The sequence below is a fragment of the Gopherus evgoodei genome, chromosome 4 (assembly GCF_007399415.2).
Source record: "Gopherus evgoodei ecotype Sinaloan lineage chromosome 4, rGopEvg1_v1.p, whole genome shotgun sequence".
NCBI lineage: Eukaryota > Metazoa > Chordata > Testudines > Testudinidae > Gopherus > Gopherus evgoodei.
The window spans coordinates 64,578,932-64,605,758 of NC_044325.1; the positions used below are offsets into that span (position 1 = coordinate 64,578,932).

The 26,827-nt window shown below is 41.2% G+C and overlaps 1 protein-coding gene across 1 annotated transcript in view; it reads left to right on the forward strand.

The window, feature by feature from the left end:
* RTF1 (RTF1 homolog, Paf1/RNA polymerase II complex component) overlaps positions 1 to 22,475 on the forward strand; it is a 41,925-nt gene extending 19,450 nt beyond the window's left edge. Inside the window, exons 5-18 of the mRNA XM_030559511.1 lie at positions 1,481 to 1,595; positions 3,865 to 3,976; positions 5,241 to 5,376; positions 6,222 to 6,399; positions 7,652 to 7,734; positions 11,189 to 11,276; positions 11,372 to 11,479; positions 12,327 to 12,404; positions 13,798 to 13,919; positions 15,305 to 15,362; positions 15,931 to 16,008; positions 17,224 to 17,319; positions 18,676 to 18,787; positions 20,520 to 22,475. Coding sequence (XP_030415371.1) covers positions 1,481 to 1,595; positions 3,865 to 3,976; positions 5,241 to 5,376; positions 6,222 to 6,399; positions 7,652 to 7,734; positions 11,189 to 11,276; positions 11,372 to 11,479; positions 12,327 to 12,404; positions 13,798 to 13,919; positions 15,305 to 15,362; positions 15,931 to 16,008; positions 17,224 to 17,319; positions 18,676 to 18,787; positions 20,520 to 20,626 — 1,471 coding nt within the window. The 3' untranslated portion in view covers positions 20,627 to 22,475. The remainder of the gene's footprint in view (positions 1 to 1,480; positions 1,596 to 3,864; positions 3,977 to 5,240; positions 5,377 to 6,221; positions 6,400 to 7,651; positions 7,735 to 11,188; positions 11,277 to 11,371; positions 11,480 to 12,326; positions 12,405 to 13,797; positions 13,920 to 15,304; positions 15,363 to 15,930; positions 16,009 to 17,223; positions 17,320 to 18,675; positions 18,788 to 20,519) is intronic.
* The last annotated feature ends 4,352 nt before the right edge of the window (positions 22,476 to 26,827 follow it).

Genomic DNA, 26,827 nt, shown 5'->3' on the forward strand with positions numbered 1-26,827 from the left:
GAATTGATGCAGGCTTTGTGCAGAGAATCAGAGGGTAGGAGAAAAGGGAATCCATTAATTTCTCCCCCAACCAGCATGGAGCTGGTGTTTTGAAACTCTGGAAACACTAATTATGGTTTTCCGATAACATCTTGGGAGCTGGGGCCAGTGGCTGGCAAGTGGTACCCTTCTTGAGTGAACAGAATACCTTCTTCCAGGGCTCAGCAGTGGGTTTTTGGAGATTCCTAGTGGGGTGGTAGAGAGCCATCATTGACTGAGCCTCTTGAAAGGAGGTTGATGAGAACTGGAAACTAATTAATTTACTCAGCTCTGGTCCCTCAACAGAGCACATTAATAAAAGTTTGTCAACATTCTTCTTGGAGGCTAAGTATTCCAATGGAACTACTTGTTTGAGTAAAGTTATTTACATGCTCAGTCTTTTGCAGGATTGGGCTGTTAGAGTAGAGATAGTGTTCTCTAACCAGAAAATCTAAATTCTTCGCTTCCTTTAAAAAAAAAAAAAAAGAAAAAAGAAAAGATAAAACTGTTTCTGTGACAGGTTTCAGAGTAGCAGCTGTGTTAGTCTGTATCTGCAAAAAGAACAGGAGTACTTGTGGCACCTTAGAGACTAACCAATTTATTTGATCATAAACCCACTGGAAGACCCATCTACATAAATGATGCTATACAGGTCAGCGTTGAGTTTGTATATGCAGGCATCAACAATATGCTGCTTTTCTCCGCTGTAGGCTCAATCACTCTGCTGCAGCACTCCTACCCATTCTGTGCATGTCTTCTCCCAAGTTGGCTGGTGTTTGAATGGAAACCCTAATTGTAGTTTTATTATAATGTTGTCAAGCCATGTCTTTGTTCTCTGGCTGTTTTATAATGTGAATTATATATATGATAGAACTGGGACCAAGTCTGAAATACAATTTTGTTCTTGTAGCTTATGAGTACTAGAGGCATGCTTTTTCTGGTTCTTTTGGAAAGGTCTATAGCTGTAGAGTTGAACATTGAGGTTTGTATGGGTGCTGAAAAAGAAACTTCACAAGCTTTTTAGGTTGAAATCTAAAGAACCTGATTATATTTAGGTACTATTCTGCAATGTAACAAACAACAAAATTTGCAAGTTAGTATGTCTGTTCCCCTAAGTATAACATGGCATCACATGTACCTTTCCAAGTAGTAGGTGTCTGGGTTCTAGATTACTATCAAACTTCAACTACTGGTTCTTACTGTACTTGGCTTAACTGTTCCAGTTCCCATTTTATCATGGCATAACTGTGGCTCAGCTGTGAGATTCTGAGCATGTATCCATTTTCTTTAACTTCAGGCACTATTTCAGTGATTGAGAACTCAATATTTTATACTTACTGTCCATCTCAGTTTTTAATCCATAATGCTCCTTGAATCTGATGCCTGTCCTTATCTGAGTCATGCCAGAAATTGGTTTCAGCCCTTTCATCTACTTTCTTCTGCCCCACTTGTTTATGCCCAGATTTGAAATTAAAAAGAAACTAAAAACGGCGAAAAAGAAAGAAAAAAAGGAGAAAAAGAAAAAGCAGGAGGAAGAGCAGGAGAAGAAAAAGCTCTCACAGATCCAGGAATGCCAGGTAAGAAACATAGCAATTCTCACTACTAGAGTCACTTTATCCCACAGTGGAATGCTGCTGCCTTTTGCCCTCCTTTCTGCCACTTTCCATACCCCGCCCAGCAACCTGGTAGGGGGCAGGGAAGTCAGGTCACTTCTGTGCTCAATGCAGTCTTGAGTTTTCAGATCACAAAGAGCATATAAATTAAAGAAAATATATAGCATTTGCTTAACTGTTTTCATTCTAAAGGGGCTTTTTGTTGTTGCTTATATCTTTTTGTCAAACTTTTACCTTTCAAGCTGAAATTTCCCACATTGGTCCCATGGTGGAGGTGTATTTTTTAGGGGAGTTTGACCGAAAACAGTGAGCCATTTTTGAGCACAAAAAATAAATAATACTTTTTCTATTTTAAAAAAAAAAATAATAGCTCCTAGTGCCCCTCTGTGTGGAGCAGACGTGTAAAAGGTGGTAGGGACATAAGCACATCTGCAACCTAGAGACTTTCTATAGTCTGGTGAAAATCTGTTTTAGAATTAAGTCAAGTTATGAGTTCTTAAACCTGTGTTGTGCATGTGTCCAGACTTTATACAAGAGTTCTCTTTGGAAAAACAACCTCTGAATATTCTGATGACTCTATTACCTGCATTTATAAGGAAATTGAGCTGAATTTCTCATTACACGTGCAAGTGCATGTGGCAATGTTCTAGGAGGGCCAGAGGTAGGGCTCTGAAGGAATGTGTTCATGTCATGAAGGACTGTATTGTATTTCACATGCATAAGGGGTAAGAGTTAATTAGGCAAGAATACTTTGGTATTTCTTGCCTCTTGAGTGCTTCACTTGGCAACCTGAATGCTCTCTTAATATAGCTTTCTGTGTGAAATTTAATTTACACAATTTTACTCTTCTAGCAAATATAAAGAAATAACCCGCTTTGTCTATATAGTCTTTTATCTCCTACCTGGGTAACATCCCTTGTGTGTACTTTACTTATGTGATAAATGGCAGAGCCACATGTTACTTTTTTTTTTCTGCATCGTTAATTGACTTGTATATTCTGCCAACTATTCCATCTTTCCTAGGGGCTACCTCTAAAATTCCAAACATTTGAACAACTTCAAACAACTGCCACTTTTTTTGAAAAACAACCTGCCAGTGAAATGATTTTGTTGTTGTTGGTCTTTTTGCCCTTGCCCTGAAGTGCAGGTTTTGTAATATGCACTCTTGCGCCAATGACAGATCTCATAACCCAGGAGGGCTAGAAATGAGAGCTTTATACCACTGGAAAGGCAAGGGCCTGAGCTTCCTACTTGTTTTCCATTGGGAAGTTCCAAGATCGGACTTTACAGTGATGGTAGTAGAGCTATTTTAGGAAACATTCAGCTACATCTAAACATTTTAGTTGGTTTCGCCCTTGATGTCTGTGCTGTTGGGCTCGTGGTACCAAGAAAGTCTGGAGGGGGGAAAATAGGAACTCTTGAATCCAAATCATTTGTACTATAGTAGTTCTGTAACACACAGCATAAACAGAACACCCAGCTCGTCGTGTGTTAGAAAGGTTTTGTCCAAGAATATTCTGCATAAGTCGCTCAGAACTTATGCTGATAGAACCTTCCATACTACACTACCAGGCATTTGAGATAGAGGTGCTCAAAATGGAAAAAAATCTCTTGTGAAAAATGGCATCTTCAAGTTGTTTCCATCTTGCAGAATTTGAAATGGAACAGTATTTTTTTGAAATTCTGTGCAAAATATATTTTGAAAACTGTATAACTTTCCCTCCTCATCCCCCTTTTTCCCTTTTGTCACTGCGTGCAATAAGATGAATGATGTCCAGGATTATTTACCTTGATTTCCCCATTTTTCTTTTGCTATTTTAACTTTTCAAAACTTTTGAGACTCGCAAAATGAGTTTCATTTTTGCTTTTGCCATTCTGTAATTCTTCCAAAATTGAAGTTCTGAAATTTAGCCAAAAAACACACTCTAGGCAACACTCAATGGCAGAAAGAAATAAGGAAGAAAAAAAGAAGGAAAAAGCAAAGAAGAGGGAAACAAAAATTTAAACTTCGAAATATCAATCTTCAGTTTTGACACAGAGCTTAGGAGTCTCAAAGGCTTTTCCGAAAATTTTCAGGTTTTTTCGGGGGAGGGAAAAGGGACTTCATTGAATGGTTTGAATGAAAAATTTCAACCAGCTTGAATTCTAGAATAGAGAATTTTTAACTTTGTTCTTTATTTCAGTCTCTGAGGTTTGGCTAGGTAGTGAAGTGTTCTCTGTGCACACCCTTTAGGTGATGTCACACAACAAAGAACGACGGTCAAAGCGGGATGAGAAACTGGATAAGAAATCTCAGGCCATGGAGGAACTGAAAGCAGAGAGAGAGAAAAGGAAGAACAGAACAGGTGAGTGTGAAAATTTGTGTTGCTGACCTGCAAAGAACGTAATTTGGAGTGCATTTCCTAATCATGTAATATGGCTGTAACATGTGATGCTGGGGCACTAATCTGTATAAATTGGTGTCAATACAAAAAGCTCAGTTAAGTGGGTTGATTTGGTTTTGAAACTAATGGTGGTTTTCTTGTTCCCCATTTCCTCTTTGTTTGCTCCCAATTCTTGTTTTGGGCAGAGTTTTTTCCTGAACCCACTTCTCCCTAGAGTGCTGCCTCCACCATTTTAAAAGCCAGTACATTTTGTTCTTTGGTGTCCTGCTGAACTGATTCTAAACCCTGTAATATCTTCTGAACTGTGTAGTTTTTAATTTTTTTAAAATCTTCAATACAATTTCATGTAAACGTAGCCCAGAATCTTTAATCAAGCTTCCCCACTCATATTCCGCCCCAATATGCTCCAGTCTTGACCTTTGTTCACTCCAAAATTGCCATTTCCATGTTCACTCATTCCTTGGTTTTTTGACTGAAATTGCTAACAAGGGTACCAATTGTTGGTGGTGGCTTGTGAGACAGGGATGTGTATTCACTGGAGAGTGGACTGAAACCACCAAATAATTTCACACAGTCTGTTGATTAGTGATCACTTGGCAACATTTCATTCCTGACAGCTTGAGATGTGCTTGAAGTGGCTACCTAGAGGTGAAAGGTTCCATTTCTGAACCCCTAAACCACCTAGACTCTGTTAATTTCTTAGTAATGTTTTGTCTGTGGCCATCTGTTTCTATACATGTAAACAGAACACATTTTGTTCTTTCCACCATATGCCTCAGGCATCTTGTTGCAGACTGAAGTTGTGACACTATCTTTTTGGCCTTCCTTGGTCCTTGCCTAAAATGGTTAAAAAGACGCTTAGGGGTCTGTGCCTTTTCTTCCAAAAGTTGTTGTCATGAGCAGATAGACTGGCAAGGTAGCAATAAGCTCAAGTATGCATATGTGAATCCTGTTTCCTTATCACGTTGCTGTGCTCCACCCAGTGTTTCAGATGAGCACAGCTGAGATTTAGAAAACTTTTGCATACTCCTGTTTGTCTGTTTCAAATAGTAAACCTACAGTGAGTAAGTGAATGCTTAGATGTAAGTGTAACTGCATGCTATGAAGCTGGTTTCCCGCTTGTGAGCACATTATTACCTGGTTATCCTGTCTCTTACAACTGAAGGTTCCAAGTGCAAGGAGAAGCTTTCAGCAAAAATAAAAGCTCAATTATTTCCTTTTTCAGCTGAGTTGCTTGCAAAAAAACAGCCATTAAAAACTAGCGAAGTATACTCAGATGATGAAGAGGAAGAAGAGGATGATAAGTCTAGTGAGAAGAGTGATCGCACATCCAGATCATCCTCATCTGATGAGGAGGAAGAGTAAGTATTGAACACAGGTTATAGAAAACTGCTGTCGTGTGTGTGTGTGTTTAAAATACCTGTCTGACCATGTTTTGGTTTAGAGGATTAAGTGGGGGCAACTTGGTGCATCAGAGGTGGGTCTGCCTCTTGGCAATGTCATTTGCGGGTTTCTATGTGCAGCTAGATTTGGGATTTATTTGCATTCCCTCTTGTAGTCCAGCTTCCCGCCACTGGATCAGCAGCTAGGATTTAACACTCTCCTGTGACCCAAGTGTGTTCTTTCCTGTTGTGTGCAGTGATTGGAAGATGAGGTAATTCTTGCTTGTTGGCCCCAGAGTTTGCACTTAACCCTTGAGAGATAAACCAGTTGGGGAAACATTTTGAAATTAGCCTCAGTTGTGTTGAAAAATTGAAGCTGCACGCTTGCCTTGTGAAAAATGTTGAGTATAAACTGACTGGTTGAGGAGCCTCGTAATGGTGGGATAAGAATCCTACATCACTATTCAAATTGTGCCCATATTTGTAGTGACTGAAATTTACTACCATTGCTTTGTGATTTGGTGACCTTGGGCCAAGGATTAAATTGCCCTGGAGACAACAGTACTTGCACCCTGAAGAACATGGCTCATAGTTGAGAAGTGTAAGAGAAACTACTGCCCATGCTATACCTGTCCTATGTATATAGGGCTTTTATCTCCAGAGCTTTCCATTGGACACCTCTCATGAGCACTAAATTCAAATAACTACACTCTTCCATCCTGACAAATTGAATCCTTTTACAAATGCTTTAGATAACTAATTGAAACCCCTTTGATGCTAATGGATTTACATTTCTTTTGTCCTCCTTGTCTTTTCCAAACCAGAAAAGAAGAAATTCCTCCCAAATCCCAGCCAGTCTCCTTACCTGAAGAACTGAATCGAGTACGGTTATCTCGGCATAAGCTGGAGCGTTGGTGTCATATGCCCTTCTTTGCCAAGACAGTCACCGGCTGCTTTGTGCGTATCGGCATTGGGAACCACAACAGTAAACCTGTCTATCGAGTGAGTTTGTCTTCCAGGGATTTGATTCCCATTTAGTAGCACAGCAATATTCACAGCTGCCATTATTTGTCTGGTCTCTCAGGAGAAAGAGCTCATAATTATTGGGTGGTTACAAGTAAAAGATCCTTCATTATGTACTGAAGGAGCCTGCTGCTTTTAGAGTAGTGGAGATGGCTTGTTTTTAAAAAAAAAAAAAAAAAAAAAAAAAAAATTCGAGGGGTAAGGTGGCCAAATAGGGAGCTGCAGCTTATTAGTTTCTAAATCAATGTGATAAATTGGGGCCATACTAACACAATATTGAAAACCTAGTCTTCTGACACTAACTGATGCTGCTCTCTTTCTCTTTGTTCTATATTGAAAATTAATTTTTGAGTTGTTGTTGTTGTGACCAAGTAAGGATCAGTATGATTCCCACTTCCTGTAATTTGTGGTCACTCCTGTAACTTCTTACCATTTCATCTCTTGAGAAATCAGAAAGTATGCACTACGGTACCAGACATTTCCACTTTGCCTGTGCTCTTCAGAAGAAGAGTAATTGGGGGGAAAAAATGCTTTGCTGCTTCAAAACTGTTAGTGAATTTGAGGACGTTGGTAAAGGATTTAACACCAGCTGTGCTCAACAGTGAAGGCAAGGTAGTGCTGTCAAACTGGTTTTGTGTACTGATGAGCAAGAACATAGATCCATTTTTTCTCTTGTGGTAATTGTGTAAAATAAAATAATCTGACACATCTGACTACTCTTGGCGAGATAATTTAATCATTTCCTTGCTGTTCATCACAGTGACTACATGAAAGAATATGGCAGCATCCTCTGAAGTTCCAGTCAAAAACTGGTACTTCCGAGTGATTGTGCTTAACACATGGGGCAGTGCTGAAGGTGTATTTTATTTCCTCCCCATACCAGATACAGCTATTTTACTGTAGGATTATACACACCATGTTACTGGGGAAGAATTGAGACCATTTAAATGCCATACTTATTTCAGCTGGCATTGTAAACTGCCAACTGCTTGCCAGCTGAAGGTGAAGTACAAACTTATACGAAGTAACTTGTACAATATCTGCTAACATAGCAGGGACTAGTCTTCAGTGTAATTTTCTTTGCTCTAGATGATGATTTTTAGTTAGAATTATTAATCAGACTAAGCTTGGTCTCAAGTGGAGAGGACTTTGAAGTATGGATAGTGTTCAGAAAATGGCATGAACTTAGTCCTCACAGTCTGTTCTTCTGCACATCTTTTTTATGGTTTAGGTTGCTGAAATAACTGGTGTTGTAGAAACTGCAAAAGTTTACCAGCTTGGGGGTACCAGGACAAATAAAGGACTACAATTACGGTAAGGTGACAGAGTAATTTTATCAATTGGTGCATTGCCTTCTTATGGGATGTAATGTTTTCTGTGTGGTATGGAGACGAGAGCCATAAAGCAGATTTTTTTTTTCTACCATCGCAACATGCTTGTCAGAACACTCTTCCCCCTTAAATAGGGAGATGGTAAATAGCTCACAAAATGGCCACCTCGGTCCCTTGTGGTCTGAGAAATTCAGCTGGAGATTGCCAGAGCAGATGTCTGTATATTCCTGCTGTGCGATGTCAGCCATCTGTATTTTTTATTTCCTCTTCATCGCCTCCACATAGGGCAATGGGGAAATGTATCTTCCTATGGCAGAGGCAGAACAGGGACCGGCACACAGTGCTGCTTAAACACTAGATGGTGGATAGGTGGACATAATATGAAATCTCCCTCTCTCTCTCATATCTATATGGACCCCGTTAAAGACTGTGAGGCATTCAGCATGGTAATGCACTGATCCTCACAACATCCTGGTGAGGTAGGAAAATGAGACACCTGCTTTCTTAATTCTCCCAAATGTTTGGAGAATGCATTTGGTGCAGGTCTGCAATAACTTTCTAGGTTCTCTGAAAGAGCCTTATTAATCATTCACACCTCTGATGGCTGGTAATAGCCTTTGCTGCCTAGTTTAAGGAGATAAATCATTGCTCTAAGGGAATGTTCATCAGGGCAGCTAGCTTCCCCAGACAATGAGGATTCTCTAGTAATCTGAGAGCCATGTGAGATGTTAATCAGAAGTAGAATGCTGACTGGCTGGTGGTGAGAACTTCTGATACTGTTTAGAAACTAGATGGAGGTTGTCTACTTCACTTAGCATTAATGACACTCTAATTTAGTCGTTGTCTTCGAATAGTGTCCCTAAGGGTGCCCCTCTGTTGGTGCGCTTGTGTCTTGCCCAGCTGATCATAGAAAGATCCTGCTCTGAGGAGGTACAGGGTGTATTACTACACAGTAGAAAATTGGCTGCACATTGTACTTTACCTTCAAAAGTGGACCATGTTTTAAGTTTGGTGTAATTCCAGACAAATTTCCCTGACATTGGCTATTCTCCCAATGGTCTTAGATGATATACTGACTCTGAAGAAATCAGGATTATTTCTTTAGTTCACTCAAAGTTCACCTAGCTGCCATAGCAGCTTTCCATCAACAAATAGAGGGATTCTCAATGCTCTCACACCCAACCACAAATCAGTTCCTCAAGGAACTTTTTTCCCAACCCAGACATCCTACCCCAACATGGGACCTAAACTTAGTACTAAAGAGCCTGACTAGGCAGTCTTTTGAACCTATGGCTACTTTTGCTCACATACCGGTCTATGAAGACAGCCTTCCTGTTGGCGATCACCTTGGTGAGAAGAATAGGGGAAATAGCGGCACTGATGGCACACACCCCTTATACAATATTTTTTCAGGACAAGCTTACTCTTACGCTACACCTGAGTTCATTCCCAAGGTGACCTCATCTTTTCATATAAACCAACTCTTTCATCTCCTGACCTTTTACCCTAAGCCTCACCATGAAAACAGGGAGGCTGTACTGCACACAGTAGACATTAGAAGAGCCCTGGGCTTTTACCTGGACAGGCTGAAGGCCTTTAGGAGTTCTCCTATAAAGGCGCAGCGATATCATCCTAGAGACTCTCCAAATGGAACTTGAACTGTATCAAACACTGCTATCAGGTTCATAATGTAGTACCTCCATCCGGAATCCACGCACAATCCACGAGATCGGGTTCCTCCTCTGTCACCTTCCTCAGGCATGTCCGTATCCCTGAAATCTGCAGGGCAGCAACCTCTGCATCTGAGTATACTTTCACAAAACACTATGCGATTACCAGGTGCTGTGCTTCTGATGCTGTCTTTGCTTCCACAGCATTGTCATTCATAACAGACTAGATGCTGAAGCCTCAGCTTCCCATTAGGGATACTGCACGGGAGTCATGTGGCGTAGAGGACCCATAGGGACACTACTCAAAGACGAGGAGGAAGTTACTCGCCTTGTGCAGTAATGATGATTCTTTGAGATGTGTATCCCTGTGGATGCTCCTAGTCATTGCATTTCTGGGTGGAGACCCATGTCTCTTCCCCTTGTGATCAGGGTATTTGCAGGCTGCACAGTTCCCTGCTTTCCATGTTTATTTGCTAGCCAAGACAGTCTGCTGAAACAGACGTGTTTTACTCTCTCTTCAGAGATGGATAAAGAGTATAATTGCTATAGATATGTTACCACGCAGTGCTTTCTAAGCAACCCTACTTTATACTTAAGGTATACACATTACAGAGAAAATCTCCATGCACACTAATAAGCTTACCGGGAACCCCAGTCCTAACATGGATTCTGGCAGCATAAATCCTTTAACCGCCCACTCTAGGGGAGTCCTTGTGTTTAACAGTTCACCACAGCTCCAGCTCAGAACAAGCACCCACTCCTATGGGGCCTTAATAGACCGAGTTCTTCCAGCCCTCCCCAAAGGATTGGGACCTTCCATGGATCAGAGGTCCTGTCCATTGGCTGGATCAGGAAGACGGCCCTAAGTCCATCTAAACCCAGGTTATTTATCAGAAAGTATTTTCTTTGTCTGTTGGTCACGGGAGAATCCAGTTTGAACTAGAATATATGTCTCTTGGGGGAAGTGGAAGGGGGGAAGGAGAGGGATGGTCTGGCTTCCAAGGCTGATGATGGAGGAAGTTCATTTAGCATCCTCCCTTCTGCTAGAGAAGATGCATACAATGCCACAACAACACACAGTTGCATTTTTAATACAGTTTACACCAAGAGTATTAACCCTATTTCAGTGAGGTTTAACTTTATTGAATTAAATTTATCTTAATTCTGTTAGGCTTGTTCACAACATCACAGGATATTGTCAATCTATCTCACTAATTTCCCAAGGTAAAGTCACTTAAATAGTTCAGGACAGGAGAAACTAATACACATTGACCAAATGCCACCTCCCCTCTCAAGAAGGTTACAGAACAGGAATCATTATAACAAACAGTTCACCAAGGCCTTGCTTCAGAGCTCCCAAACAAGTCCACAAACCCAAGTCTGAGAATCAGGTTAGGCTTTTCTCCTGGTGCCTGAGAGAAACCACCACCCACTGCGGCCTATGTGGCTTTTCCTCCCCTCAGCTTCTTGTGTGTGCCTTACTTGGCTATCTGGCAATATGCTTCTTCTCTCCCCCCCAATACAGTCTTTCATATGCAGAATGGAACAGAACTGACTCACCAAAGCGTGTGCAGGAATTTTGGGATGGAGGTAGACATGTAGTGAACAAAATGAGAGTAGCCTAAATAGTCACTCAACTGGCTAGAGTGCATTGAACTTTTGTCTTTCTTTGTAGACCCAAGTCATTGCCCTGTATCCAGCAGATGGGCACATTATTGTATTGGTTGGCATATGAGTTTTCCTGGTAACTTTTTTTCTTTGTTGCAGGCATGGCAGTGACCAACGTGTGTTTCGTCTGGAGTTTGTCTCAAATCAGGAATTTACTGAAAGTGAGTTCATGAAGTGGAAGGAAGCGGTGAGTTTGCCCGAATTTTTCCTCTTTGCAGCAGCTCTCTCCCAGTGATACTCTGAGTGGAGAATGATCTTGACTCTTTCTGTTTTTGTATCTAGATGTTCTCTGCTGGGATGCAGTTGCCTACACTAGATGAGATAAACAAGAAGGAAGTGTCCATCAAAGAAGCCCTCAACTACAAATTTAATGACCAAGACATTGAGGAGGTAAATGAATTGACTGTACTTTGAGATGTGGCCCTGTAAGTAGTGTCTCCTAGAATGACACTAGGGCAGTGCTCAAAAGGAGCAGGAATTCACAAGAACAGAGCTCTGGCACTTGTGAAGTCAGACGTGCTTGGTTTCACTGTGGTGGGGCCAGGGCTTGTTCTAGTTTTTTTGCCACCCCAAGCCAAAAACCAAAAAAAAAACCAAACCAGAACGAGGATGGACTGCTGAAGCAAAAAATGCCGTCCCTGGAATTGTGCCGCCCCAAGCATGTGCTTGGTTTGCTGGTACCTAAATCCGGCCCTGGGTGGTGCTGAATGGGAAAGGTACAAGTAACAAAATTAAGTGGAATAAATGACAGAGATGGAAAGAATAGTTTGGGGTCTAATTAGGCCTGATTTTTAATACCCACTCCTATTTTATTATATCCTCTGTGTTCTGTGCCCAATCTCAGGCTTGTGCTGCAGCCTTGCAAAGAGTTCCTTTGCTTTGTTACTCTTCTGAGCAGAGTTAAACAGTACAGAGTTCTAAGTAGTTATTGGCATCATATTAAAGTTGGCTATTATCAATTCTTCAGCTCTTTACTAGCTCGGGATTTACTAAGTGTAATTTGGTGTCATTAGTCTGTTATAGGCCATATATACAGTGAAAGTTGTAACTTGTTAGTTCGTATTTTGGTAGACTAATGAATGCAAAGGTCAGTTACAGCTGAAAAAAAAAGTTCTGTAGAAGTAAATATTGTCGTATGTTTAATGGGACCAGTTGGCCTGTCACTTGTAGCTCCTCCAGGTATTATAAAATGAATATATTGTTATTACTTCTCTCTTCTGTTCTGCTCATGTGAAAGATTGTGAAAGAGAAAGAGAGGTTCCGAAAAGCCCCTCCCAACTATGCCATGAAGAAAACTCAGCTACTAAAGGAGAAGGTAAGAGATGATACTCGCCTGCTTTGTGCAAAGCTCTCTTGATTGAAGAATCCAAGCTTATTTGGATGCTCATTATAACCAAAGCACCACGTTGACTTAAGCAGCAACTTGACTTAAGTTCTACAGCAAATAGAACGCAGAGAACTGCAGGGTTCCAGAACATCTGGAGCCCATTCAGAATCACTAAATTTCTCCTCCATTGGAGGGCACTTGCCACCTGCTGATGAGGCACAACAGCCAGCAGCTGTCCTTTCTTGTTCTCAGGATGAGACACTCCTAGCTGGTGGCTGTAGAAGTTCACTTTCTTTCCTCGTTATTGCTGCTATATACTCTTCGGAGAATTCGAGAATTGCTTGCCTATATTGGTTTTTTAGAGCCTGCTGTTCAAATTCCTATTGAAAGAAATAGATGGCTGAGCCATTTACTGGCTGTTGTGGTTTCTTTCCATGTCAACGTCTCATGTGAAGAGACTTGAATATGCAGAGCCTTGAGTGGCTTACTTGGTCATGTGCATAGCAGAGGCCTAAAAGTCAAACAGTTTAATATACCTTTTGAAGAATAAAAATCGCCGTAGCTTCTCACACCAAGGAAAAATCTACTCTTGGTTTTCTCATTAAGTTGATAAACCTCTACCTTGATATAACGCTGTCTTCAGAAGCCAAAAAATCTTACAGCATTATAGGTGAAACCGCGTTATATTGAACTTGTTTTGATCCACCGAAGTGCACAGCCCCCCGAAGCACTGCGTTACTGCATTATATCTGAATTTGTGTTATATCGGGTCGCGTTATATCGAGGTAGAAGTGTACTAGAAAATACAAACCCAAGAAAACAAGGGATTTAGCATCCTGTTAACTTTGCTCTTGCACACTGTACACTGATTTAACTTTATAGATAAACCATCATTTACTGAAATTCACTTATGCAGAGTTGTGGGTTATGTGATGGTGTATATTCAGTTTTAGTGAGACAAGGTGGGTGAGGAAATATCTTTTATAGGACCAACTTCTGTTGGTGAGAGAGAAGCTTTTGAGTTTTGACTTGTTGAAAGAATGTCTGATGGCTGCCACCAGGTGGCACGCTAGACAAAGGTTGTATTGTATATCTCATTGAATGAGGAGGCTGATTTAAACTCCCATTGCATTAACTAAACTAAAATTCACAATTGCGATAATAATCAGTCTTTTCCTGTACTGGGCAGGGGAAAGAGGAGTTTTAATCAAACTATAGCAGACTTCTGTATAGGAATGAAAATGAGATCCTCTTATTCTAGTGGTAAAAGTAAGAATGCCACTGAAGTAAAACAGGCTAGATTACTCTAGGTCTATCCCTAATATCTATGACTGGCCCTGTGGTGGAGAATTATGCCTAACAAATAACTGGTTGGTTGAAGGCTATGGCAGAGGACTTGGGGGACCAGGACAAGGCAAAACAGATTCAAGATCAGCTTAATGAACTAGAAGAAAGAGCAGAGGCCCTGGACCGCCAGCGGACAAAGAACATTTCTGCAATCAGGTAGGTAGCTGAAGATGGCATTGTACCTTCAAAGCACATCAATAAAAAGGCAATAGAAGAGAGAAACCAATTAAACAAAAATTTAGTGCTATTTACAAGTTCTGGCACTTCTTTCCTGTACATGTACTTATGGCCTGAATACCTTGGTTGCTAGTTATGCTACTTATTCACTTGCTGTTTCTCTCCATCTGATCATATGCACCAGAATCAGTTTCCTGTTGTCAAAAATGAAATCTTTCTTCCCAACCATCTCAAATAAAGGGTTGTGTGCCAGAAAATGATTGCCAGTGAGAGCAATCATTTAAATAAAATGACTATTAAAAAAAGAGCATAAAGGAAAAAGTTAGAAAGGCCAAGGCACAAAATGCAATTAAACTAGCCAGGGACGGACATAAAGGATTACTTAGCCCTGGTAAGGCCTCAGCTGGAGTACTTTGTCCAGTTCTGGGCACCACGCTTTAGGAAAGACGTGGACAAATTGGAGAAAATACAGAAGAGAGTAACAAAAATGATGAATGTCTGATAAATATGACCTACGAGGAAAAATTGAAAACACTGGATTTGTTTAATCTGGAGAAGAGAAGATTGAGGGGGGAGAAAACAGTCTTCAAATACATAAAAGGTTGTTATAAAGAGGAGGGGATTGTTCTCCATATCTACCGAAGACAGGACAAGAAGCAATGGGCTTAAATTGCAGCAAGTGAGCTTTAGGTTAGACATTAGGAAAAACTTCCTAACTGCAAGGGTAGTTAAGCACTGAAACAAATTATCTACGGAGGCTGTGGAATCTCCTCTGGAGATTTTAAAAACAGGTTAGATAAATACCTGTCAGAGATGGTCTTCTAGATCAGGGGTTCTCAACCTTTTCTTTGAGGCCCCCTGCAACATGCTATAAAAACTCTATGGCCCACCTGTGCCACAATGACTTTTTTTCAACATATAAAAGCCAGGGCCGCCATTAGGGGATAGCAAGGAAGGCAATTTACTGGGGCCCCACACCACAGGGGGTACTACAAAGCTAAGTTGCTCAGACTTCAGATTCAGCCCCTGGTGGTGGGGCTTGGGGGCCCCAGTTGCAGTCCCATGCGGCAGGGCTTTGGGTTTCTGCCCTGGGCTGTAGCAAGTCTGATGCCAGGCATGCTTGGCAGACCCTCTGAAACCTGCTTGCAGCACCCCAGGGGGCCTCGGGCCCCTGGTTGGGAACCACTGTTCTAGATAATACACAGCTCTCCCTCTGTGACGGGGACTGGACTAGATGTCCTATTAAGGTCCCTTCTAGTCTTGGGTTTCTATGATTTCCTGCCTTTGGGTAGTGTGCATTACGTAACACTGTTGTTGTACTCTGTCTCCTCTCCCCTCCTCTCTGCCCCCTTTCTTTTTTGTAGTTACATCAACCAGAGGAATCGAGAATGGAACATTGTGGAGTCCGAGAAGGCTCTAGTGGTAAGGAATGTTGAAGCAATACTTGGGCTACCAGAAAAAATGGAATTTGTAGGGGAGTGGCGGGTAGCTGATTACATGGTGAGGTTTACCACATTTTATTTTATCCTACAAGATGTTCTTTCAAAACAAAACAAAACTCAGAAAGTGATATTTATAAAGAAATTAGTTGCCCCTCCCATGACCAGTCCCATTCTCAGCTGGTTTCCATGATGGTTGTAATATTGGCATACTAGGCATTGCATGAGTCAGAAATCAGACTTAAGGAGGTATAGTAATGGAGGGAAATACTGCTTTGCCCTGTAGTGCTTTTCATTCAAGGGACTTTAACAAATACTAAGTCTCATAACATCCATGAGAGGTATGCAAAGTCTCTCCACTTTGTCTTTCAGGGAGTAGAGTGATTGGAGTTTAAAATTTGTGGATATGACCTAGTAGAGGTTATTGGTGGTGCTTGCTGTCCTTCTAACCTTGATGCTGCAGATGGCTATGGTGTCTGTGTGGGGGTTGACAAAGGCAAGACAGATGAAAATAGTGAGCTGTGTAAGATTGTTCATTGCTTCTTCTGCAGGCTGAAAGTCACAATATGAAAAACCAGCAAATGGACCCTTTTACTAGGCGGCAGTGCAAGCCCACGATAGTGTCCAATGTAAGTATAACACTGAAGTCAGTCCAAGGCAAGTGGAGGATGGTAGGGAATAGTGCAGACTGTCCATGTGTGGAATAGAAAGGAAAAGAATAAATATACTTAGTGGCACAGTCAGGAAGGGCTGTTGGGAACAGTTGTCCAGATACAATGGTGATACATACTCAGGCCAGGATCGGTACATCCACCACAAAGAAAAGGTGTTACAGCTCATTCTTGGTGAAGCGTATTGGAGATGTGTGATCCAGGCATGGGTATGGAGGAGCAGGGAGATGATGGCGCTTTGGAACTTACTAGTAAATTCTTATAGAACAGCTCTGGGACAACAACCTGCTCTGTGCGGGTATAGCTGCAAAGTCTCACTGTGGAACATAATATATATTTTAACACTTAAAATATTCAGTTGAGTGCATAGTTTCCTAAAACATCTGAGGGGGAAGAGAGGGACTGTGGACTGGAAAGCAGTGACTCTGAAAGGATTTAGGGGTCATAGTGAACAAGCAGCTCAACATGGTGCAGTGCTGTGGCAAAAAAGGGCTATGTGATCCTTGTGTAAATGGGAGTAGGTGTAGGGAGGGGTTTTTTACCGCTGTTTAGCACATTGGAATGCTGCATACAGTTTAGGAGTCCACAGTTTTAAAAGGATGTTGAAAAGTTGGCGAGGATGCAGAGAAGAGTCACACAAATTACTGGAGGACTGGAGAAGATACCTTACAGGAAGAGACTTAAACTTATCAAAAAAGATTGAGGTGACTTGATTACAGTGGACACAAGTACCTTTTTATAGGGAGAAAATGCCCCATACTAAAGGGCTCTTTAATGTAGAGAATAAAGGCATAACGAGATCCAATAGCTGAAGCCAGAAAAATTCAAGTTGGAAATTAGGCACAGAGTTTTGGGTTTTTTTTAGCAGTAAGAGTCATTAATCATTGGAACAAACCACCAAGGAAAGTGGTGGATTCTCCCTCTCCTGATGTCTTCAAATCAAGACTGGATGCTTTCCTGGAAGTTATGCTTTCACCAAACACACATTATTGGGCTCAATACAGGGGTAACTGACATATCTATATCAGTTACCCCTGTCAGACGAAATGATCTAATGGCCCATTCGGGCCTTAAGCTCTTTGAATCTGAGCATTTTGAGTTTTAATGTCAGGGCAGATCTTGCATGGGTATCACCAAGGAAATACAGTTGCTCACTGTCTTTCTTGCTCGTAGTCCAGGGATCCTGCTGTCCAAGCTGCCATCCTCGCCCAACTAAATGCAAAATATGGATCTGGTGCTTTACCGGATGCGCCAAAGGACATGGGCAAGGCAAGTACTGCATCCGTCCTCTGCTGTATTCCTCCATCTTTTTATTTAGAATCCTGCAGTTTAATTTTAAGGTACCGTTACTATTTATTTGTATTATCATAGTGCCTTGGAGTCATGGCTATAGAGAAGTGTTGAATTAATTGAGATGGAATGAATGGGCCCAAAGAATTAAAGGTGTTAACGTGACCCTGTTACTGTCCAGTATTAAACAGTGTTACACAAAGTTCGGGGTACAGAGACCTAAGTCTGCTTAGTACCATGGCGCGAACACCATGAAATGTCCTTTAACCTTTTATTACAAATACAGAACGGGGGGGAGGGGGAGAAAGCATTTGAAATGTAAACTATTAATTAAGGTTTTCATGTTAACTTTCCTTGTACCTTTTTGCTGGAGAGCATTTTCAAAAACAAACCTCTCCACACCCTCTAATTGGCAGGGTATTACATGACATAAAGGTGGAAATAGTTGTACTTTTGGAAGAAAGAAAAGAAGTTAGTTGAGCTGCTTTTATTTATCTTTTGGTTACAGCAGTGTGTATTTCACAACAGTCTTAGCCAGCTAAGCCAGGCTTTTATTAGACAGAAGGAAAAAGCAGAGGGATAGAAAAGAGAAGAAAATGAAGTGGGGGAGGGAAAGGACACACAAAGGGACAGGGAAGACTGTCTTGTACCCCAGGCAGTGGTCAGGATTCAGGTGGAGATGGTAATGTCATTTGAGTCCCTTTTGCATTCCCTCCCAGCCCCTAGTCTGGTTAGGACATATTTTCAGGATTAGGATGATGAAGACTAATGGTTTCACGGTAGATCGCAAGATCTGAGAGATGGTGAGAATGGCAGTCCTGATGGTGAAGCTTGCTCTTTCCTGTTCGCCAGTCTTTTAGCCAGCGTCCATATTCGTCCTTCAATTGTTTTCCCCTAAAGTCCTTTAAAGACCCCCAAAAGGGAGTGATGGGGCAATACCCCATCCTTTCATTATTTTGTTCACCGATTAGGCCTAATTTTCTACGTACCCATTTTGGTTAATTGATTTCCAGTTCCCTACTTCTCTTGTTTACCTGGCATGATCTTAACACTGGCCTGGAGTTATATCAGCAAGCCTTTTAGGTTGGACTAATTCAGTCTGTCTCCATTTTGGAACTCTTTTTATCTGTGGTGTTCTAGGTTATTGTGACATTTTGTGAATTTTCACTCACTTTTTACAATTAAGCTCATAATTAGGATAAATGTGTAGCCTCTCTTACAACAGAAGGACCAGACTGAACATGATGGTAACTAATAACTTTCTCATCTCTGGCTTTGGCTCTACTTTGTCAGATTTGTGCTGCTGCTACTGCTGAAACTTTGTTTAAATTTCAGGGTCAGGGGAAGGACAAAGACGTGAATTCGAAATCAGCTAGTGACCTCTCAGAGGACCTGTTCAAAGTGCATGACTTTGATGTGAAGATTGATCTCCAGGTTCCCAGCTCAGGTGGGTGTCTCTTATGTATGTGCAGGGAGGTGATTTTCCAGTTTTGCTAGATTACAGAAGTATATGGACCAGGGCTGCCAGTTTTAGTTGAGTATCAGAGGAGTAGCTGTGTTAGTCTGGATCTGTAAAGGCAGCAAAGAATCCTGTGGCACCTTATAGACTAACAGACGTTTTGGAGCATGAGCTTTCTTGGGTGAATACCCACTTCGTCAGATGCATGTAGTGGAAATTTCCAGGGGCAGGTATATATATGTATGCAAGAAGCAAGCTAGAGATAACGAGGATAGTTCAATCAGGGAGGATGAGGCTGCATCTGACAAAGTGGGTATTCACCCACGAAAGCTCATGCTCCAAAACTGTTAGTCTGTAAGGTGCCACAGGATTCTTTGCTGCTTTTACACACCTCAACTGCTAGAACAGGGCCTCATCCTCCCTGATTGAACTAACCTTGTTATCTCTAGCTTGCTTCTTGCTTGCATATATATATCTGCCCCTGGAAATTTCCACTACGTGCATCCAACAAAGTGGGTATTCACCCATGAAAGCTACCTCTCTACATAGTCTTTTTGATGGTGACGTTTGTTTATGCAGTGCCAGCAATGGGCTTGAGACACATAGGAAGACAAGGCCCCTGTCCCAAAGAGCATGCAGTCTAAACAGACAACTTGATAAATGTAGGGAGTGGGTGGCGGTGTAACACAGTGTGAATAACGAAAGATTAACTTGCATCAGGTTGCTTGGAGTACTAGAGCTAGCAGGCCTCTCTGAAGAGGACCGTGGGGCTGATCCAATATGGAAGTTCCTATGTTCCCAAGTAGTAGTTTCAGGAGGGAAATGAAGGAGAACATTAAGTTGTGGCAGAACAGGCTAAGATGGGCCTTGTAGGTGTAAGAGTCAGTGTGGAAGCAGTCAGAAAGACAACAGTTGAAGGACACACAAGGTGGTAGTGGGAGTGAAGGGCTTTGGAGGAATGAGTGAGCAAGGGAGGCAAATCCAAAGAGAAGAGCCAAAAGGTGAAGAGCACAGTGTATGCCATGGCAGGGAGCTTAAATCTAATGTAAGAGTGGGTGACGAGTTGGGATTTTGCAAAATTTGGCTTTTACTGCTGAGCGAGAACCAGTATCGGGATCTGAGAGTGACTGTATGTGCTCAGAGCAGATAGATTCTTTGTGAAGTTGCATCTTGACATTAGTGTGTTGGATGGATTGAAGGAGAGTGAGATGGGAGTCAGGGAGGCTGCACTACTCAGAATGAAAAAACCTGGCTTAGATAAAGCTTTTTATTGTGCAAGTAAAGAAAGAAATGTTGCATAGAAAACTTGACTGGTTTTACCCCCCTGTGAGGTCTGTCCTGTGTCTCTGCTATGCTCATGTAACAAATATCCTTCATTGTCAGAACACTGCAATGCAGCATGAGAGACAGCAACATTGGTAACTTCAGAGTAGTTTCTTCCAGAGATGGAAACATTGGTGGCAGAGAGCAAGTTTAAGAGGTGCAAAGTCAAAATAGAACATGCTTGTCACATAATTGGAAATACCTTTAGTTCAATGTACTATTAATTTATGTTTAGCAGAGAAGCTAAACATACTTCCAAGGTGAAGTTGTCACAAAGAAGCTTGGTTCATTTTGTGGCAGGGAAGGCTGAAATCTCTTCTCTCCTACTGTTACCACCAAGCAAAAGAACTTCCACTTACATGTCTTCTAGTACAGACTTTCTGTTATTTCCTCACAGAGTCTAAGACGCTTGCCATCACCTCCAAAGCTCCACCAGCAAAAGATGGTGCCCCTCGGCGATCACTGAACCTGGAAGACTACAAGAAAAGGCGGGGGCTTATTTGAGCATACCCACTCCGCTGCTTCCAATCCTGCATGCTCCACGATGATGTCCCAACTTCTCTTCTTCCTCCCTTTTTCAGTTTCCCTTCTGGGTTGGAGCAGCAATGGAGCTGGGAAGAGACTCTTTAAAACTGCCAGTCATCTGTAACATAAACCATTTGACTATTTACTGTATAGACCTCCCTTCTTGCCCTTTCACAAATGTGGATCTGTGCTATTTGGGGTTCTCCCACTTCTTTTAGTTTGATTTTTTTTTTTTTTTTTATTGTTGATGCAGCTCGTTGGTCTACTCTAAGTGTTCAGTATTAGCCTCAAGTTGGGATTTCTGTAGGAATCTCTTTGGTGGTGGCAGCATCGGCACTCGGTGATCTCTCTTTACATACCACCACCAGGCATGGCGAGTAAACATTGGCACAAGACCTTTGTGGCTTGAAGGTCATCTGCACTTTCTTCCTTCTCTTCTTCCTCCTCCTAGCTCTGGAGAAGGGAAACTTCAAAAACTGGCTTAGGTTCAAAGTGTAAATTTTTGGGGGGAGGGTGTTACGTGACTTTTTTTCAGGTGTTTTTTATCATTTTTTATGCTACAGTACTATTTGTATCAGTCTGTCACATTTCTTTACGGCTGTTTTGAATTTCTACCAGCTGTATTTGAGCATCTGAAATTGAAAGAAAGAAACTCATTAAATGTGATTCTTAATAAACAGGCCTGGCTGATATACCTTCATGTTCCCCTTTTTACTCACACATACTTGTTGAGAGTCCACAAACAACTCTTGTATGAGACTCGTCCTCTGTAGATTTGTAGTGTATCTTGAGTCTCTTGCTGTAACTGAATGAAGTAGATCCTTCTGGGATGCCCCTGGGCACTCATTAGGCAGGCTCCTATATTTCTTCTACAAATCCAACTAATCATTCAATGTCCTTTCTTTCTCATGTCACCTTGTCTTTACTGGGCTCCAACCTGTTTGTGGTTTTTGGTTTTTTTGCTTTGTGAGCAATTCTAAACTTGGCTTTAAAAAAAAATCAGTTCATATTGTGTGGAAGGGGAAGGACAAGGTAGAAACTGTACTGAAAATGTATGAGGGCAGTTGCTGATGCATATTTTCTATATATAACTGGTACAGGTGCAGTAAAACACTAGCACAAGGATTGTATGGCTTTATGGAATGTTTGACTAGAAACAAGATGACTGCTTGATAATCACTCAGGTGTAAAAATCCAGTGTAAATATAAGTGGCATTTAACAAAGAGCTTTTCAAAACAAATGCAACTGAATATACTGAATTAAGAACTAAATTAAAAAAAGCATTAGAGGTCTGACAGTTCAGAGGCCCTGATTGAGTTAAGCACCAAAGCATGAAGTTAAGTGCTGAACAAATAAGGATGCTCTGCTAAATTGAGGCTTGAAGGAGTGGAAGATCCTGACACCACCTCATGGAGTGTTGTAGCATGATTTTTCTAAGAGCCTATATAGTGGTGATATCTAAACCTGAGTCTGACTCTTGGTGATTTGCTTGTTGGATCCTTAATGAAACTTTAATCTAGCTCTTACTTTAATTTCCTTGTGTTAATTTTTTAACAGTAGTTTTAAAGAAATGTCATGTAATTGTGTGAAAATTGATATAATGAACTGTGTATAAAAAAAATTCCACCTTTGAAGCAGCTCATATTTGCTGTGTAAACAAATTGTGGACTTTTTAATAGCTTATTTACTAGGTAGTCCATAGCTTTGGAATTCCTTTATGGACTATTGTGTAAATATGTAATCATAGACTTTTTCCTTGATTGTCTGTCTGTAGCAACGTCTCTGGAGCTGTCGTGGGCTCTCATTTACATATGTCCTTTTGACTTTTTTTTTTTTAAAGTGGATTTATGGAATCTGCCATTATCGCTTCATAGGAGACATCATGATCCACTGGATAGATGTGCATTTGGTATCATTTTGGTTTTGCGGCAACTACAATGATGTTACAGATATGTAATAAAAAAAACAACTTTATTTGCAGTAGACAGTTTCCCAGCTATCAAAATTTCTGAAGATTTACTAAAGAATAATTGCAAAATTGTGCAAGGCAAAACTTGAATTGCCTACAACAATTACTAAAAACTATTTTGGGTTATAATGTCTACAGAGAAACTTTTTACTCCTAAATTCTTTTTACATGCTTTTCATCCCAGAGTAAACGTCTGCAACTGAGTTACAAACTAAGAAACAGGCTTTATAATAAACACCGTGATGAGACCTTGATAGTGTTGTAAATAGTACATCTGCTCTGTTTTCCCACATTAATTAATGGAGTTTATCAAATTAAAAAGACAGGTGCACACAGTGAATTTAGTGTGCAGAACTTGTGAAGTGGTTATGTCCTGAGCATCCCCAGTTATCAGCTACCACTTGCCACCTTCTGGAAGCCTCAATGGTTTCTGCAGAAATACTGTCGAACAGAGGCAATAGCCAAGGAGTTACTGTATGCAAACCACTCTCTGTGTTGAGAATAATGCATCAAGGGACTCCATTTCTTGACTAGTTACAGAACTAATTGTGTATGAAGATGTAATCATATTTTTGCTTTTTTAAGTGCATGTAAAGGTGAGTGACACCTCCCGCTCATTGGGAAGGGATGGGTTTATTTGTTTTTGTTTCATTGGTGTCCTAGCTGAGTTCATTACAAATGTACAGACTTCTATAAATAAACTTGGTTGGTTGGTTTAATAAGGTTGATCATGTTTAATCCCTGATATGAGACACTCCAATCTCCACATGCTTGGAACCTGTGTTTTTTCCCATGTTCCTATGCATTTTTGTCCATAACATGACCTGAAATGATTAAAAAACATCACCATTATAAAAAAAACTTATTGAAAAGTGCTGCTGTTATTAATGGGAAAATGGACAATTGTTTTCTGAGCAGCTCTCTACTTCTAAGTACAGGAAAATCAAGTGTGGGCTCCATGATGCTGTTATGTGAAGTAAGAGCCACTGGGAAGGATAGTTCACTATGATTTATGCCTTTCTATTGTCTCTCACTGCAGACCCAAACTTAGCTCTGTTCGTTCCACAGAAACCTGAGCTGCTCTTCTCCCACCTCATTATTTGTCAGAAATGCTGAAACATGAAACTGAGATCAGAGAAGCTATTTAAAGAAATGGATCCCACATCACTTAAACTTCCTTCAGTTTTCTCCGGCTTGTCTCCTGGCTTGCCTGCATACACCCAGGTCCTTGTCTGAAGAGAGCTGTCATGAAACTGTGGCTTATATGGTGGACACGCTATTGTTTTGATAGCATGTTTTTTTCCTAACATTTTCTAAATTGGTCTAGAGACTTCTCATCAAGGAATCTTTTCTGAAGAAAACAAATCTGCAGAAACTGACCCCATCTCACTAAATCCATTGGGAAAATTCAGTGTGTCTGGATCATCTGCCAAGTGTGCTATTTATAATAGTTTGTCTTGTCACTTTTAGGCAGGTATATACCTATAGGTCACTGTTGAACACTTTAAAATACATCTGTGCTTTTGTTTTCCTGCTGAATTTTAACTAAATGCACTTTTAAAATGCTATGTGGAATCTTGCAGGGTCACAGGACTTCTGGAAGTTTTCATCAAAGCAATATTTGGGCGGCGGGGGGGATAGATAATTTTTTTTCTTAAGTAGGTAAAAATGGGAGGTGCTGGTTCCCTGAAAAAAGAACTGGCAATAGAGAAGACTAAGTGTTCAATGAATAGCATATGTAAAGTGGAAATAAGAGGGCTACAGTGTACAACAATGGATCACTGATCATACAGGTCAAGAAATAGACCATACGTTTCCAAATCTTTTCTCTTTCTAAGCCAGTCTCCCCAAGGTATGCAAATTCATATGTCCACTCATATGGGAAAAGACATGCTGAGGCCTTCCTTCATGGATCTATTTCCAGTGGGGTCCCAGAGGCATTGACCGACACTTGAATATTTTCATCCATGACCTGGAAGAAAACACAAAATCACTGATAAAGTTCTCAGATGACCCAAAAATTGGGGGATGTGGTAAATAATGAACAGGACAGGTCACTGATTCAGAGTGACCTGGATTGCTTGGTAAATTGAGTACAAACAACATATTTTAACATCACTAAATATAAATGCCTTCATCTAGGAACCAATAATATAGGCCTGGGGATGGGGGTTGCTATCCTGGGAAGCTGTGATCTGAAAGATTTTAGGGGTCTTGGTGGATAATCAGCTGAACACTAGCTCCCAGTGCGCCATCCAACATCTTGACAGATTAAAGAAGATGCAACAAAGTCCACAAGTGGTGTTTGGTATGGGAAAGAGCTCAATGCACAAGCAGCAAACCTTCCAGTCGCTACAGGTCCACTTGCCAGACGGAGGTTGAAGCATACTCTGCTTCCTGGCTTACCTGCAAGCCTCAGCTTGGGCTCTATGATGGCACTCCACAGTGATTGCACCAGCCTTAATCCAACTTCTTCAAACAGTGATTGTGAGCAGGATTTTCCCAGTGAGAATGCTGAATTTCTTGAGACCTTGCTTGACCTTGCTGTATTGGCACTTTGGCCTTCCTATGCGTTGCAGGCAGTTCTTAAGAGCACAGCCTTTGGCCTGCATTCCATGGGTCCCAACCAGCAAAGCCTGCGAACATCCAGCATATACTGTAGGCAGATTCTCTCAAGAATCTTGTTGTTGGTGATCCATTGGTCCTAAGTAACTCCAAGAATTTTTCTAAGACAGCGGAGATGGAAACGGTTCAATCTTTGCTCCTGCTTGGAGTATGTAACCCAGTTTTCACAATCCTAAAGGAGGGTACAAAGGATGCAAGCCTGATACATGGACACCTTTGTGTTCAGGATTAGCAACTTGTTGCTCCGAACGTGATGTAAATTTGCCAAAAGTGACAGAAGCTTTGAGTCTAGCATCAAGTTCTCTATCGAGGTTAAGTAAGCTGGTAAGAATTGAGCTGAGAAAGCAGAAGAGACTCACTTTATCCAGAGCTTCATTGACATCAATTTTAGGTGGAAAGGTGGTATCTTGTGACATAACTGTGTATTGATACTGATTACCATGCCAAACTTGGTGCATGCATCAGAGAACATGTTCATCATGACCTGCCGTTCAACAGGTGAATTAGAGACACATACAGCATCATCTGTGGAAAAATAGATCCTGAATAATGAGCTGGGTGACATGCCTTCTGCTCTGGAACGATCTGATGTTAAACAAGCTGCTGTCCATCCTTGATTCAATTAATATGCCAGATTGATCATTTCTAAAGGCTTACTTAAGAACAGAGAAGATGCCAAAGCTGGTGGCTTTGAGGCATATCAGTATCAATACTAAACTGTTTAATTTTCATACTGTATGATTGTCCTCATTCCCTCGTGGAACGCCTTGAATAGGGAGAGGACCTTTTGAGGACATCCAATTTTCAACAGAATCCTATAGATGCTGTTCCTGCTAACTGTATTGAAGGCCTTTTGTAGGTCAATGAATGCTATGTAGGGAGATGCCTGTTCACAGCTTTTTTTCTTGCAACAAGTGCAATGTGAAGGACATGTCAGTCATCGAGCGTCTAGCTCTGGACCCACTCGGGCTCTCGGTAGACTCTCTCAGCAAGGACTTAATCTTTTCAGCAAGACCCTTTTAAGCATCTTGCTGACCACACTGAGCAAATATCACTTGATAGTTGTTGCAGTCTGCTCTGTCCCCTTTATTTTTATATAGAGTAATTATCTTTGCATTTTTCAGATCCTGGGTTATGTGGCTTCCTTCCCAACAGGTGCAGAAAAGTGCATAGTTGTCACTTTCAAACTTCCTGTCCTCTGCCTTTAGGAGCTGAAGAGGTATCTGATCTTTGTTTGCTGCTTTCCCAGGTGCAATCTCTTTGATAGCTTTGTCTACATCTTCAAGTGTTAGCGTCTGGTCCAGCTCCTGCATTGTAGGAAGATGGGGAATGGCAGCTAAGGCAATATCACGGATAATGGCATCCTTTGAATGGAGTTCTTTGTAATGTTCAGTCTATTGGTCAAGTTGTTCTTGCCTGTAAGCCTTGTTAGCATCTCCCAGTGTGACGCTGTAGCCAAAAGAGCAAATGCGATCCTTGGATGCATAAATGGGAATCCCGAGTAGGAGTAAAGATGTTATCTTACTCTGTATTTGGCTCGGGTGTTACTGCTGTTGGAATACTGTGTCCAGTTCTGGTGCTCAAA